Source organism: Schistocerca piceifrons, chromosome 4 (genome assembly GCF_021461385.2).
Source record: "Schistocerca piceifrons isolate TAMUIC-IGC-003096 chromosome 4, iqSchPice1.1, whole genome shotgun sequence".
NCBI classification, from domain to species: Eukaryota; Metazoa; Arthropoda; class Insecta; order Orthoptera; family Acrididae; genus Schistocerca; species Schistocerca piceifrons.
In genome coordinates, this window is record NC_060141.1 from 573,438,425 (window position 1) to 573,454,821 (window position 16,397).

Genomic DNA, 16,397 nt, shown 5'->3' on the forward strand with positions numbered 1-16,397 from the left:
CAAAACCAGTGGACTTGCCCATTGAATAGCTTGTATGGGCGCAATAGCTCCGCTCTCTTGCAATTCTTTTAGTCCAGCAGCGACTTTTCCCGTAATGCAATGGGAACAGGTCTGGTCCGGCAAAATTTCGACCGAGCATCGTATTTCATAGTAATATGTGCAACATAATTGTTAGCCTTGCCTAAACCTTCAGAAAAGAGTTCAGGGAATCTTTCAGCAAGCTAGCTACACCGTCTTTGGTACTGAATGCAATCACTGACAACACATTGTCCTGAATGTGAAAGCCAAACAAGCCAAAAGAATCAAGGCCAAATATTTTCTCACAATCGCCTGATTGTAGCGTAGTGAGTCACAGTTCATGTATGCGAGCGATACATGGCAGGTAAAGTACATTTCCCGAGAACAGGAATGTCCTGCCCATTATAAGTTATCAGGTGCATGCTAGTTTTAGACAGACATGGGGAGCCTAACAGTTCATACGTGTTACGATTCAGCAATGTAACAGAGGCACTCGTATCCAACTGAAATTTCATACGTTTTCCACTAGTATACAAATGAACAAAAAGTTTGTTGGACTGGCGTAGCTCTGAAGAAACTGTTATCTTGCTAGTTTTGCTAATGCCCCCAGCAGGCTTTGAATACACTGCATTTTTTACACGGACCTTGTGACTATATTTTTATGAGTGGGCAGGATTCTTATGTTTGTTCCGTTGCAAACATACGGATTGTACACGACCTTTCTTGCCACAAGCTAACCTGTGCTTGTAGAGACGGGCAGTCTTGGTGTTTGTGCCGTGAATAGCACCAAGGGCACGACTTAATTCTGTTAGTCGGGATAGAAAACAGTTTATGTGGTGTGGTGCATGTGGGCTGTCATTGCCTAATGGACCAGTCACTAGCAAGGGACGACTCGACCCGACAAGTTGGTGCCTGCTCAGATTTATCGGCCGACACTGCACTGGGAGTGTACTGATTTAGTATTTGCACTACGTGTTGAAATGGTGGATGTGACAGTTTCAAATCTGTTCGCTGAGTCTGACATCAGTTACATTGTACGTGATTACATCATGCAACATATCATCTGAATTTAAAGCATCACATGCACATTTGAATTTGCATTTCCTCGTCAATGACTGCAAATCTGTTACCCACTCATGATAAGTTTGTTCTGACCGTTTCTTGCATTGAAAGAATTGGTTCCTAGCTGCCACCACATTCACTTGTTCTTGACCAAAAAGTGAATGTGGTTACAGACGGCTAGGTACCAATAGTTTCATTGCAAGAAACAGTCAGAACAAACTTATCGCGAGTGGGTACCAGATTTGCAGGGTCTGACGAGGAAGTGCAAATTCAAATGTGCTTGTGGTGGTTTATATTCAGATGTTATGTTGCGTGATGCATTGTGTTTAATGTAACTAATGTCAGACTTAGCGAAAAGACTTTGAAACAGTCAGATCCATCATTTCAACACGTAGTGCCAATACTAGATCAGTACGATTCCTGTGCCTTGTCAGCCAATAAATTTGAGCAGCCATCAATAGTTAGTTAGCGAATCTACAACCTGATCATAAGAAAGTTCACTTGGAGTGGCGTTAGGGAACAATTTCTGAATGAGACGAAGCACTACACTTCCTACCATTGACAAAAAGTAATGTAGTTTCACAGTACCTGGTACGTTGTGAGCAATTAGGTGGGCTTCAAACTGTTGCAACCATTCAAGCCATTCCTCTTGTATTTCATTAAACTGGTGAAAAGGCGGTATGGCACTCAGAGCGAACGTTATTGTATTTTGCATTGTATTGGTGGCTTGAGTCGTCAGTAGTTGCTGTACTGTGTTTAGCAGCGAGACAATTTGCTGGGTCTTAAACGGAAACATCTGTGTTAGCTGCGTTGCATCTATCACTTGCAGCTGATGCGCCTGAGCAGAAGATGGGAGAGGTGGGTTGTTCATTTTGGAAGAGACAAATGCAATAAATAGACAATGGAAGCAATAAATATGAGCACACAAGCAAAGAAAATTTCCGCAATGCCCCCTGAAACGCGGATTAGTAAAAACACTATAAGACACTATTAATGCAAGTGAACAAATCTGCAAAGAAAAGACAACGTAGAATTAAGGCGCCAGCAAAAAACAAGAGAAAATCAGTGGCCGCCAAGCACTGGGTTCTTCTTATAACTCATCGCCAAAATGTTAAATCCTGCCTAGTCTTCAAAGATGGGGTTTCTAGGAAACCTGCTTTGTCGGATCGCTAGACAACAATTCAAGCAAATCGTATTAATGGGTTTTATTACGAAAAATAAATGACAATACTTACCTTTGAGAATTAAATAGACGTGTCGCAAACAAAGGGCAACCTACGAAAGAAACAAGCTTCTTCAGTATATACTATTACTAAGTCGCTTCCTCCCGTCGGAGGTTCGAGTCCACCCTCATGCATGGGTGTGTGTGTTGTCCTTAGCATAAATTAGTTTAAGTTATGTTAAGTAGTGTGTAAGCTTAGGGACCGATGACCTCAGTAGTTTGGTCCCATAAGATCTTACCACAAATTTCCAAAATTTTCTAAGTCGCTGCTACACAAGTGTCTAATCTTTATGCTGCTGTTCGATTGACCGCGGCCAGTCGGTCGCGGCGTTTATGTTCTCTTCACATATGGGCAGCTGTTGTCGCGTTGTCGTCCTGCACAAGGGTCGGTCAGCGTGCCATTGGCTGACGTCTGCTCACAGTCCTCTCTGCTCTATCGTTCCCGACTGGCGTACCGGCGCTTGACCTTACGCCGTAAAAGTAGTTCACTCGATTGGCAGAGACCGTGAATGGCAAACTATGCGCCAAAGCGCCATTTATATGTGGAGCGTTGACTGTTGCTGTTTACAGGGATAACGCCGCATGCGATGAGCAATTCATCTCCAATATTCCTATCAAGTTGGAGCAGCTCAATGCTTATGGTTCAAGTGGCTGTAAGCACTACGGGACTTAACATCTGAGGTCATCAGTCCCCTAGACTTAGAACTACTAAAACCTAACTAACCTAAGGACTTCACACACACCCATGCCCGAGGTAGGATTCGAACCTGCGACCGTAGCAACAGCGCGGTTCTGGACTGAAGCGCCTAGAACTGCTCGGCCACAGCGGCCGGCCTCAATGCTTACTATGCACCTATGAGAGTCTGTAAATGGTGAACAGTGGGCCACAGCAGTGACTCAATTGAAGTATCACAGCCTCCACTGTTTGATGCAGTCTGATCGGAATTGTCCTCTATCCCTGCTTGCTGATTACTCATTGCCTCCTCTCTCCAAACCTATATTCTCCACATGGATCTCCTTCAAAAAGAGCATACTCCACCAATGGCAGGATATGAGCAGTGCTTTTCGCCAATAGCATATTTTTTACCACCCATTACAACCTCTGTCCAACAAATGGGCAGATATTTTTCTATCAGTCCTCTCTCTACTGCAGCATCAAACACTCTCCGGTGCATGCCTCGATGTCACAGTCAGCTCGCCATTCATGCGGGAACACTGATGTGGGAGCCGAAATGTCCCTCAAAAAATACAGCAGTTTGTGGAACATGTGTGCAGCAGACATCAAGCCGCTTTGATCCATTATAGAGACCAAAGCGAAAAGTTTTCTTTCACAAACCAATATTCTCAGGAAGGCTTACAGAAAATCATTGGCAGGGCTGCCTGTGAAACCTGAGGCGTCCTCTCTCCTCTGCAGGGATCAGCTACTAGCGCCCTGTGCCGATGTGATCCAGCAAAGGAGCCATAAGAACTCAGGTACTGGCCTTTGCACTGAACTGCCCCATGTCAAGTTAAATGCACGTCCCTGCAGGACACAAGCAACCTCCTGCTGTCAAGGCTCGTCCACCACTGTTCCTTCCACAGGGGGGAAGCAGTGACAAAGATAAAGTTGCTTTCCACTATCCACACTGTTGGCTGCTGCTGCACCCAGCAGCAGACTTAGCTATGAGGCAGGCGTGCTTTCAACATGAGCACAATTCCTCTACCTCATTATGCTGCTTGTAAACTTCATTCCTAATCACTGGCCGACCAGTGTGGCCCAGCGGTTCTAGGCGCTTCAGTCTGGAACCGCGCGACCGCTACGGTCGCAGGTTCGAATCCTGCCTCAGGCATGGATGTGTGTGATGTCCTTAGGTTAGTTAGGTTTAATTGTTCTAAGTTCTAGGGGACTAATGACCTCAGATGTTAAGTCCCATAGTCCTCAGAGCCATTTGAACCTAATCACTGACAGTCCTTCATACTATTCGTTGGACTGGCCACTGTGCTTCCTTAATGCGACATGAGTGTCCTGTTCGGCATATGGTCCATAATTGTGATCAGTGAGGTGAACGGGAGGCAAGACCAAAGAACTAGCCATCTTTCAAATCCCTTTCCTCGCATAAAATTTGTGTGTGTGTGGGGTGGGGGGTGGTGGGCGGATTGGGGGATTTGTACTTAAAAACATGGTAGTGGAGTCTGGACAAATACTAATTTGAAAACTGATATAGCTATTACACAAACAAATCCAATTAAATGTGAATAAGTAGAGAAGCAAAAGGGGAATCAACTTTGTCAACCTCCACAGGAAATAAAACACGTGTAGAACCTCAACACATAAACATCCTCAGGTATACTGAAAGACGTCTGCATGTATTATTACTTTAACTGATACCAAATACTATGCTTAAGGCTGTATTGGATTTTGCTAACATTTTGATATCGGACCGAATGGTCTCTGCAACCATTGTCAATACAATTAAACAATTAACAATTAATAAAAAATGTATCCAGTAAGATAATGAAACCATAACTCAGTTTACTGATGAGATAGTGGAAAAGATTTTAATACAAATTAAAGAGTATGCTAATTCATCTCTGTTGCTCTTCAAAAGTATGGTCTCCTTGTTTTAGTAGTAAGCATTTAAACGGACTAAGGAGCCAAGCATTTAACAGATTTAACAGTTACATGCACAGTAACACTCATACACTGAAGAAATGCAATAAACAGGTAAACATTGAAATGTATTTATGTAGCCAAGAGATGAAATGTACAAATGTGTAGCTACAGGATGTAGATCATTGTTCAAATGGACCAAAAAAAAAAAAAAGAAGGAGATAATGAACATGTGAATCAGTGAATCAGTGCATGTAAACTGTGGCAAGTGCAATTGTAATCATCGTAACAGATTAAAATTTTGGTTCAACATAGCAACAGCTCAGGAATATTATTGCTGTTTGATACAAGGCATGAAAGGCATGATGAATATATTACTCATTGTCAAAACACAAGTGTTTGTACTAGGTGTCAAAGTATCTAGTATCAGCAAACATGAACATATTTAACAGTAACATAATTTCTGATAATGACAACAAAGATGAGCAAAAGTTACTAAAAACAGTCCAGTGACTAACTATATAAAGAAATGGGCGTCCAAAAATATTGTAGTGTGTCAAGGATGAATGTAATATAATTATAAATAAATGACGTTAGATATCACACTGGCAAATATAAGAATAACATGTTATAGGATAAAATTATAGAAAAACTTGGCGTACATGAAGGAATGACATTGTCAAACACAAAGAAATTCAAAATGACTTGTGTGATATGATCCAGGTTCTGTAGAGAAAAGAAAAGCCTAATGGTTAAGTGGCTGCTGTACTATGAACAAAATATACGATTTCATGAACTATACATTCAAACTTCACTTTACGATTAGGTCACCCTCTCTGAGCTGAATATGTGAAATTGAGTGGGAGATGCAGGACGATTGAATCCTGCAGGGAATGGGAGAGTGGCAAGGACCTATTGCAATAGCACCCATGGTTGTGGGACTGTTGTGGGCGGTACATGACATCCTTCCTTCCTAGCAATGGCAGCAAAGATTGGACCAGCTCACTGTTGTTGTCATGCAGTCAGCGCAGCATCAAAGTGTTGCAATCGTAGCAGATTGGCAGACAGAGTGTTTGAAATAACTTTGTCTTTATCTTACAGTGCACCCTGAATGGCGTAGTTGTTCATCTCAGACTTCTTGTTTGTAACAAGCACACAGGATACGCAGTCAGGTATTCATGTGACACTGTTATCTGCAAAGTGTGTGCGGAAAAGATGATGTAGAAGCATACCTGGTGCATTCTTGCTCTATAGCTGCAAACAGACCGTGGGATGGTGTTGATAGATTCCGCTTTCACGGTCGATAGGAAATAACGATATGCCCATGGAGAAAAAATAGACTTCACAGTTGTCAGAACTGTGTTTGGCTGCAGTCCTGGCCATAGTAGACGAGTTTTCAGGACTCAAGTGACAAGAAAGGGTCAAGAGATTACGGGATTTCACTACAGAAGGCATAATACTGTAGTGGATCTTATGAAAGACTTTGCGAGAAGAGTCCAGCTCAACAGCAGTCCTCTGCTCATTGACAAGTCCAAGAGGTACTCTGTTATATCTCTCCACATCAGACACCATGCTGTCTGCTCTAGTCTGCTGAATAATAGAATCAGAGGAGCACACTTCGTCATGACTTTGTAACTTAGTATTATGATGACAGAAATGATGATGATAATAAGTTTGATAGCTTCTACCCTCCCTTTCAACACCGTCATATGAATAAGCAAGTGCCACCCAAAAGGTGGAAGCAAAAGAAACAAGCAAAACATCTGCTAAATCATATACGACTAAAAGATAAAGAGATCCAAAAGAAGTTCCAGAACGTTGTGCAGAAAAAGCTGCCTGCTGAGTATCCTCACAATGTTGAAGAACGCTGATCAATACTGAAAACCATCATGCTTTCGGATTGCCAAGAATCAACTGGATTCATTGAAAGAAAACATCGAGACTGGTTTGACGAAAATGATGATGAAATTCGAAGCATGTTGGCTAAAAAAAAGGAAGGCCTACAACGCCTGGCAAAGGGAATCAAAATCAGTCCACAAGAAACAAGCTTATCTCCAAGCCAAATCTGATGTTCAAAGGAAAACCAGAGCTGTCAAAAACCAATGGTGGACTATAAAATCAACCGAAATGGAAAATTTAGCAGCAACCAACAATTCCAGAGCCTTCTTCATTGCCACAAAAGCGATTTGTGGCCCCTCCAAAAAAGGCCTAACCCCCTTCGATCTAAAGACTCTACACAACTTTTTAAAAACTCGGGATCTATCGGCTCTCGGTGGAAGGAGCACTTTGAAGAACTTCTGAACAGAGATTCAGAGGTGCACGAAAACGTTCTTACGATAATACCACAAAACCCATTCAAGACCATATGAATGATGACCCTTCCCTTCAAGAGGTTGAAGAAGCTGTCGACCAACTAAAGAATGACAAAGTCCCTGGACTAGATGGATTCCCGCTGAACTATTTAAAAATGGCGGCACCGAATTAATCAAAAGCTTTCACATCCTTATCAACAAGATATGGAACACTGAGATAATACCTGCAGATCTACGTGACACCGCTATTACTACTGTATTAAAAGAAGGCGATAAGACCCATTCTGGAAACTACCAAGGAATGTCACTACTCTCCACAGCTGGAAAGATCCTTTCTAGGATTCTCTCTGACTACTTCCTCTGGCTCAAAAAACGCTACCTGAAACTCAGTGCGGCTTTAGACCTAATCGAGGCACGGTGGATGTGATTTTCAGTGCAAGGCAAATGCAAGACCTTGTTAGAGCCTTTGACTCTGTTAATCGAGAAGTACTCTGGTAAATTCTGGCATCAAATGGATGTCCTGGAAAATACATCAAAATACTTCGGCTTCTACCTGATAACATGAATGCCGCTGTCCTTGCCAGCAATGGACCCAGAGAAAAGTTTAAGATACCACAGGAGTCAAGCAGGGATGTGTTATTGCACCAAGCCTATTCTCGATATTTTTGGAAACCATACTTAACCTTGTTAAGGAAAACCTATCGTTGGGCGTTGAAATAGCTTATAGGACTGATGGTAAGCTATTCGACCTCAGCAGACTACAAGTTAAAAGCAAAATAACGATAACAGCTGTCATCGAACTTCAGTACTCTGATGATAACGTTATCTTGGCAAATACAGAGGAGGAGCTACAAACTACCCTAAATGCATTCGGTCTGGCATACAAATCAATTGGTCTAGGGCTTAACACAGACAAAACGAAAGTCCTCTATCAGCGAGCCCCAAATTCAACTGCAGCAGCTCCAGTTATCACAATTGATGGAACACCTCTAGAGATTGTAGAATATTTTCCATACCTGGGAAGCCATCTTTCTGCAAATTCAGATATAGATGGAGAAATTCAATGCCGACTAAAGTGTGCAAGTACTGCATGTGGTAGTATTTTGAAAGGAGTATTTGATAACCACGATTTGAGTGTTAAAACTAAACTTACAGTCTACAATGCCATTATCGTTCTTTATGGATGGGAAACCTGGACCACCTACAGGTGTCGCTTAAAAGTCCTTAGAAAAGTACCACCAACGCAGGAGAATATTGAAAATAAAGTGGCCGGATCAGCGAACAAACAACAGCATTTTGGAAGAAACCAACTCCACCAGCATTGAACCAAATTTGTGAAACACCAACTTCGCTGGGCTGGTCATATCATCCGCACGCCAAACTCCCGTCTCCCTAAGCAAATTATGTTCTCCCAATTGAAGAATGACCAACGCAATCAGGGAGGATAAACAAAACGATGTAAAGATGTCCTCAAGTGAAATATGACAAAATGTCAAATAAATACAAATGACTGAGAAACTTCAGCTCTAGATAGATCCCAATGGTGACAAATTGTTCACCAAGGAGCACTTAATTTTGAAAAGCAGAGACAACTGCCGGAGAATAGGAAAAGAGATCGCAGAAGAGAACAGGAGCTCTCGAGAGGAACAAACCTGTTACATTATTCAGTCAACACCAACTGGGTATGCCATAACTGCGGGAAAATCTGTGGCTCCATAATAGGACTATTTAGCCACCAAAGAATCCACTGATAACGCTACCAAAAGACATTTCATACTCGTCAATGAGTAAATGCCTATGTCGATGATGAGTATCATTTCACGCGAGTTAACTGAAAGGCTTCAGAGCGATCAACATTATAATGTGTCAGATTAAGGGTAAACCTTCTACGAAACCGAAGAAACTTTCAGGTAAATAAAATTGATGTGTTATGTGCTTTTTCACACAGTGATTTAGTTATCACATTTAATGCTTTACACTTTCACACACACTCTGCAGCCAAACAGTTAGTATAACTGTCTTTGGTGTGTGACGACCCACTGATACTTACTCAGATTAATCTGAGGTAGGGAGGTCTGTCATGGGGATTCGCTTAGCCTCACGATAAAATCAGTCACCATTATTTTTCAGTGGAGCCAAGCTGATGTGTTCACCTTACCTGGAAGTATAAAACGTTTATCACCCGTGCTAGCTTTTGCTGTTAGATTGTTGTAACGAGGTGGGCGCTTGAATAACAAATAAGTGGTCACACAGCATGTTAGAAAGTCATTCAATGGAATGAGAAGGACGTTGTACAGAAAAAAATTAGTGAGTGAAAATGTGTAAACAGTCTTCTTGCAAACTGCTTGTTTGTTGATGCATGTTTTCTAAATGTTTCTGCTTAATATTTTCGTTTGTATTAGGTTTTTCGCTATTGATTCAGAATTTCGCAACTAATTTTCTTTGTGCCCTTTTACGAGAGCTACAAATGACAGCCTTAAAGCTAGAATAAATACAATGCACACGAGAACCAACATTGTTACAAACAGGTAAAAAGCCCCCCTCAGACACTTGAAAACACAGTTTCTCGCACTTTCCCTGAAAGACTGTGTAAGCTTCTAAGAGAAGAAACTGAATGTACGTATTGTTCTCTAGAGTATCATGGTGTACGAGTGTCGTGATGAAACTTATCCAAAGTAGGCAGTTATGCGATAATTTGTAAGGTATTTCTCTTTCCTGACGTCAAAAGCTTACGAAGAGTATAGTGAAAAGATGTGATTCAAGAAGCCTCCACTTCAACTTTCCATCAAAGTTTACGATGCTCATCAACAATAGGCCAAATGCTGTTTTTAAGAAACCTAACATAAAATATGGAACTGTTCCGCAGCAGAGATCACACAAATATGATGTAGACCTATGCATTTGACCTCAGCTTGGCATGTGATGGCACAGACGCCAATTAGGCACTGGCTAGACTGAACTCACTGACTGAGAGTCTTTTTGTTCTGGTAAGTTTTTTCTTATTGACCTCTAGTTCATTTAACCTTCAGCTTGGAGTAATATGACATAAGTATTGATGTAGGCACTGGAAATCCTGAAATCGCTGACTACCCATTTTGCAAGTCCCAACTTGTTCAAGAGTGAAATATACGCTGGGAAATTGCTTCAGTGCACAAGTGCAAACGTCAGAACGGGGTTATAAAATAGGGGAGCAGACACTCATGGCAAATTATTGCTTCTGAATCATCATAGCTGTCATTTCTAAGCTTTATTTGGACACACTAGCAACTCTGCAAAAAATGTAAGGCTATATTATTATATTTTTCACCTACTGTTTACTTACTGTAACTTAGGCATGCTAATTTTATTCAATATTTCAGAATCTGCAATGGCTGTTATCGAAATACTCAAACATGAGGGAGTTGCAATACAGATGAAAACTCTACAAAAAATGTAAGTGTGACACACAAACACAGATACACACACAATATATTACATCTTCCACTTACTTCTTCCTCAAACGTTTCTACTTATGCAGATTGTTCACAAAACCTCTTCTAAACTTCTCTTTCCTCCTATAGACAATTGTTATCAACGTTGCAGACCTTGGAGTATGAATGCAGCTACATTGCCTTTCACAATATGATCTTGCCCTCACTCAGTTTGTAGAATCGGCAAGCAGCAGTGACTGTCGAAGATACAGACGAGCAGTCGTTGAGCAACAGAGAATCTGCAGCATTAGGACAAGAAGAAGAAGACCTAAGTCGCTCAGTGTTTAACCATTCAATTGTTCAATCATTCAACTGTTCAACCATTTAACCGTTTACCAACGTGAACAGTGATATAAACTGAAACTTTTGCTTACATTCGATTCAGTTGTTGATTGAGCATTGCAACTGTCAACTTGTCTCTCAGCTCCACATGACAAGTATTAGTGTTAAAAAGTCGGGTGTTGAAATATTGACAAAATATCCATAGGAAACTGGTGTTTTGCAAAACAGGCAAGCTGAAGCTGACTCTGTGCTGGAAAATGTATTTAAACACGTTTCTCTACAGAGATTGTGGTAGCTATTTCAAAAAGAGAAGACAGACCATGACAAAGCCAAAGAAATCAATGTATTTATGAAAGCAGAAAGTGGAGGATAAGAAGAAGAAGAAGAAGATAATGAGTAACAAATGGAAGATGGTGGTGGGAGTGGTGATGATGATGATGATGATGGTGATGATAAAAGAGTCATGAAAGAAAATTATGTCAGAGGCATGGCGTAACTGACAGCATCATTTTTTGTTGAACCAATAGACAAAATATGTTATGCAATATATGGCTTCAGATTTAAACCAGCGTAAGAAGTGTAGATGACTGGTGATCCACCGGAAAATGTTGACAGAGATGATCGAATAGTTCACAATTATCTAGAAATGATAGGATTATATAAATCTATTGTTTAAACTTGAAACTCCTACAAAATTCTCAAGGCTATCAATGCTCACAAGCGAAATTTATTTCCTTCACAGAGAATTAAGTACCAAAAGAGGCTATAAATATATACATTTAGTTAATATTGCATTAGGTAAAATAGGTGGATCATTATTTAGAGATTGTGGTATGTGTACCGTTATGGGTTCAGACTCTCATCCAACTCTGCCTGATGTTGGATACAAAAAAATCTCACCAGGTTTTGTTAGCCCTTTCCAGCCCAGTGATGCCACATGGCATCATCATATTTAACTTTTTCCCAAGGCCAAACTCTTTGTCCAAAGATTATAAACAAGTGTGCAGGGCTTTCTAAAGTTCATTGTTCTTAGGTTGGCCACCGTGAATTCACTGAAACAGAGAGCACCAGGCTACAATGCCTTGACAAAAGTATTGTTGCATGGTGTCTACGGTACAGTGCACCCAGCTGGACTTTCAAAATATTATATCAAGGTAAAGGAAGCAAACTAATATAAAAGTTGCACTAATAAATTATTGTTGAAAGTGTAAATTAACTAGTAAACAGTTTGAAAATAATGCTAGTTACGGTAATTTTCTGCTTGGAAGTCACAAACATGTGTGATTCCATTTGGCATCATTGGGCATTTGTTATGTTACCAAATGTAGTACATGCCATAACTTCGACTAAAGTTTACCATAATGTGTAACTCTAATATTTTCAAGTTTGTGTTAAAGCTTTATTATACTAATTAATATTAATATGATAAAATTTTTATTGATATAATTTACCAGTTTTTTTGCTGCTTTAGTAAAAAATTCCTGGTTTGTTTACCAGATGATTCGCAATCATAAATCATTATCAGAAGAAGAAATATTGCTGCTTCTCGAAGGTGATTTACCTGATTTGGACCTGGATATGTCTGATGTGGAGGAAGAGATTGAAAATGCTCGGCAGCAGGACCCTACTACACTGGGTATACAGTTTCTTCAAGGAATGGATCTTGATATGGTTGAAATTCTGGACCCTCAAGCCAATGATGAAGATGATGTTCCTTTAGCTTCAAGATTACTTGCTGAGCCAAACCTTGCACCAAGTCATTCAGCTCAGAAAATTCAGTGTGATACACATCGGGATCTTCGGTGGAGAATGAAGGACATTGAAGAAGTGGACACATCATGTAATGCAGTTTTTTCTGACCCTCCAGGAGATGAACTGACACTTTTGCAGTATTTCAGAACAATGTGTAGTGATGACATTATCCAGAACCTAGTCCAGCAATCTAATCTATACTGCACACAGAAAACAGGTGCATCTCTAGATACAAATGTTCGTGAAATAGAAAAGTATATAGGGATAAACATCCTAGCAGGTGTTGTGAAAATGCCTAGTTACAGAATGTACTGGGCAGAGGCTACAAGATTTTCTCCAATAGCTGACTCAACGCCTAGAAATAGGTTAGATAAGCTAAGAAATTATTTACATGTGAATGAAAACACTAAAATGAAACAAAGAGAGGACCCTGATTATGACAAGCTGTTCAAGGTGAGACCATTTGTTGACAAAATCAAACAAGGTTTTTCAATTATTGAACCTGAGGAATATCATTCAGTGGATGAATTAATCATTCCTTTCAAAGGTCATTCATCCCTGAAACAGTATGTAAAAAGCAAACCACACAAGTGGGGTATAAAAGTTTTTGCCCATGCTGGTTCTGGTGGAACAGTGTACGATTTTGATATATACCGAGGGAAAGGAACAGTACATAATGATACTGGTCTTGGTATAAGTGGTGATATTGTGATAAAGCATGTGGTAGGACTGCCAAAATATAAAAATTTTAAAGTGTTTACAGACAATTGGTTCACCTCTTACAATCTTATTTCTGCCCTGAAAAACTATGGCATTTTGGCTGTTGGAACTGTTAGATCCACAAGACTTCAAGGCTGCAATCTAGAAGCAGACAGTGAGCTGAAAAAGCAGGGACGAGGATCATACGATTATCGAACTGAAACAGAAAGGAACATCATAGCGCTGAAGTGGTATAATAACAAGTCTGTCGTTCTTGCATCATCATATAAAGGAGTAAGTCCATTAGAACCAGTGAAACGTTCGTCAGTGGGAGAACGAAAATATATTGATGTTCCAAGGCCAGACATTGTTAGAGAATATAACCATTCGATGGGAGGAGTTGATCTGCATGACATGCGGGTTGCTTTGTATAGGAGTAATACTGGTGTGAAAAGATTTTATCTAAGGATCATATTCCACCTCCTTGACATGTGTGTTGTGAATTCGTGGCTCCTTTACCGCCGACATTGCAGACAAAGAAGAATTACCAAACACATGTCTCCGTTGATTTTTCGGTCTGATGTAGCTCATGGACCACTAAAAGCAGGAGACATTTTGGTAAGAAGACGAGGACAGCCATCAGATGACAGTCCATCGCCTACAGTTGTGAAGAAACGAGCCACATAGGTTCCCAGCCTAGTTGATGATGTAAGGTATGACAACATTGGACACTGGCCACAGCATGTAGAAAACAAACAGAGATGTAAATTGTGCATTATAGCATATTCTCTAACGAAATGCATCAAATGTAATAAACCTCTTTGCTTTACCAAAGACAGGAACTGTTTATTAAATTTTCATGTAAAGTAACAATCATGCTGTAAAAAAACATAAAATTGTCCTGAAATACAAGTTGCTTTATTGTGTGTACTAATTTTTCTTTAATAAACTGCATCAAATTGTGTAATTTGAAATATTCATTCAAGTTCCATTACCAAGCACCGTGACATCCCAACCACCTGACTGAAGGAAACAAATCCTGCCCAATCATGCCATATGGAGTCATCCCAAATTTCTCTCCAAAAACAAAAAAATAACAAAATTTCTTATGAATATATATTATTCCAATCATTATGTAGGGCTAATACGCGAAAAAATATTTTTTCCCACAAGTAAATAAAAGTTGGGGTGGAAAGGGTTAGAGGAGAAGATGCAATTCAGTCAGAGTGCATTGCAACCAACCATTTCTCAGAAACTGATTCAAGTAAGACAGTATTCCAGAAGAAGATGAAAACAGATCATGACGAAGATATTATAGTCACAGGAAAGCAGAAGGTTAAGATATTGAATAATGATTACAATGCTGAAGATATTAATAATGAAGAAGATGATGATTATGATGTTTGTGAAGAAGAAGAGGAGGATGATTGTGATGTGAATATGATGTTTGTGACTGGAAGATGCTGTCCAAGAAATTGTTGGCAGATATCTATTGGAATAACCTGAATGAATTGGTGGAGCTATTAGTTTTCTTGGTAGTTCTGAAAGTTGTAGACAATAACTTACATGATTGTGAAGTATTATCTATTGTAAAAGAACTTGAGAAGCATCGGTTATTGCTTGAAATTTATAAATAACTGCTGAAAATAATAAACTGAAAACTCAACTGCGGGATGGGATGTTCCATATGAGAACTTGTTTGGTTTTTTTCCTTCCATTCCCTATGTAGTATATTTTAAAGCTGATACCACGTGAAAATCTAAAAAAAAAAAAATTAAAATGAAATTTATATCTTGAGTATTTTTGTGTGGCATTTATTTTAGTATATTATTACATAATTATTATATTTATATTTAGTATATTATAATGTCGATGGCTCATTTAAGTAACCATTACAGAGAGAGAGAGAGATGAAATTTGACATAAATCTTAGTGGAGTATAAAACAGAGAGGGACTGAATTTACTTTGAAGCAGAATTTTAGGTGCTTCTGTATTTTTGGCGTTGGAAATCTTGTTAGAGAGAATACTTTCGAACATAGCAAAAAATTTATGTATGTGTGTATTTACACAATTTTTAATAAATAATCGAATACTTTTAGACATGGAGATAATTCAGGTGAAGAAGCTTGAGTGTCTTGTATGTGTGCTTACATAATCGAATACTTTTGCTCATGGTGAATTTTGCCTGCAAATGTACACTGCATTGTCATTGGCTGAAAAATATTTCCTACCCATGGTACCTCACAATGTGATTGAATGAAAAATATCCATCATCCATAATTTTTTAAGTTTCCCATCATATCGTGTGTGCACATGTCATGGTCGTTGATGAGATCATGCGTTCTACATCTACATCTACATTTATATTCCGCAAGTCACCCAACGGTGTGTGGCGGAGGGCACTTTACGTGACACTGTCATTACCTCCCTTTCCTGCTCCAGTCGCGTATGGTCCGCGGGAACAACGACCGCCGGAAAGCCTCCGTGCACGCTCGAATCTCTCTAATTTTACATTCGTGATCTCCTCGGGAGGTGTAAGTAGGGGGAAGCAATATATTCGATACCTCATCCAGAAACGCACCCTCTCGAAACATGGACAGCAAGCTACACCGCGATGCAGAGCGCCTCTCTTGCAGAGTCTGCCACTTGAGTTTGCTAAACATTTCCGTAACGCTATCACGCTTACCAAATAACCCTGTGACGAAACGCGCCGCTCTTCTTTGGATCATTCCACTTCAAATCATTCCGTACGCATACTCCCAGATATTTTACAGAAGTAACTGCTACCAGTGTTTGTTCCGCTATCAAATAATCATACAATAAAGGATCCTTCTTTCTATGTATTCGCAACACATTACATATGTCTATGTTAAGGGTCAGTTGCCACTCCCTGCACCAAATGCCTGTCCCCTGCAGATCTTCCTGCATTTCGTTGCAATTTTCTAATGCTGCAACTTCTCTCTATACTACAGCATCATCCGCGAAAAGC

At 40.0% G+C, this 16,397-nt stretch overlaps 1 protein-coding gene across 1 annotated transcript; it reads left to right on the plus strand.

The window, feature by feature from the left end:
- The first annotated feature begins 12,453 nt into the window (after positions 1-12,453).
- LOC124796012 (piggyBac transposable element-derived protein 3-like) lies at positions 12,454-14,094 on the plus strand. Its single transcript, XM_047260095.1, has one exon. It carries the CDS (start codon positions 12,454-12,456, stop codon positions 14,092-14,094), a length of 1,641 nt encoding a protein of 546 aa, XP_047116051.1.
- The last annotated feature ends 2,303 nt before the right edge of the window (positions 14,095-16,397 follow it).

Coding starts and splice junctions, on each gene's coding strand:
- LOC124796012 (XM_047260095.1), top strand. CDS start 12,454: ATGATTCGCAATCATAAATCATTATCAGAAGAAGAAATATTGCTGCTT.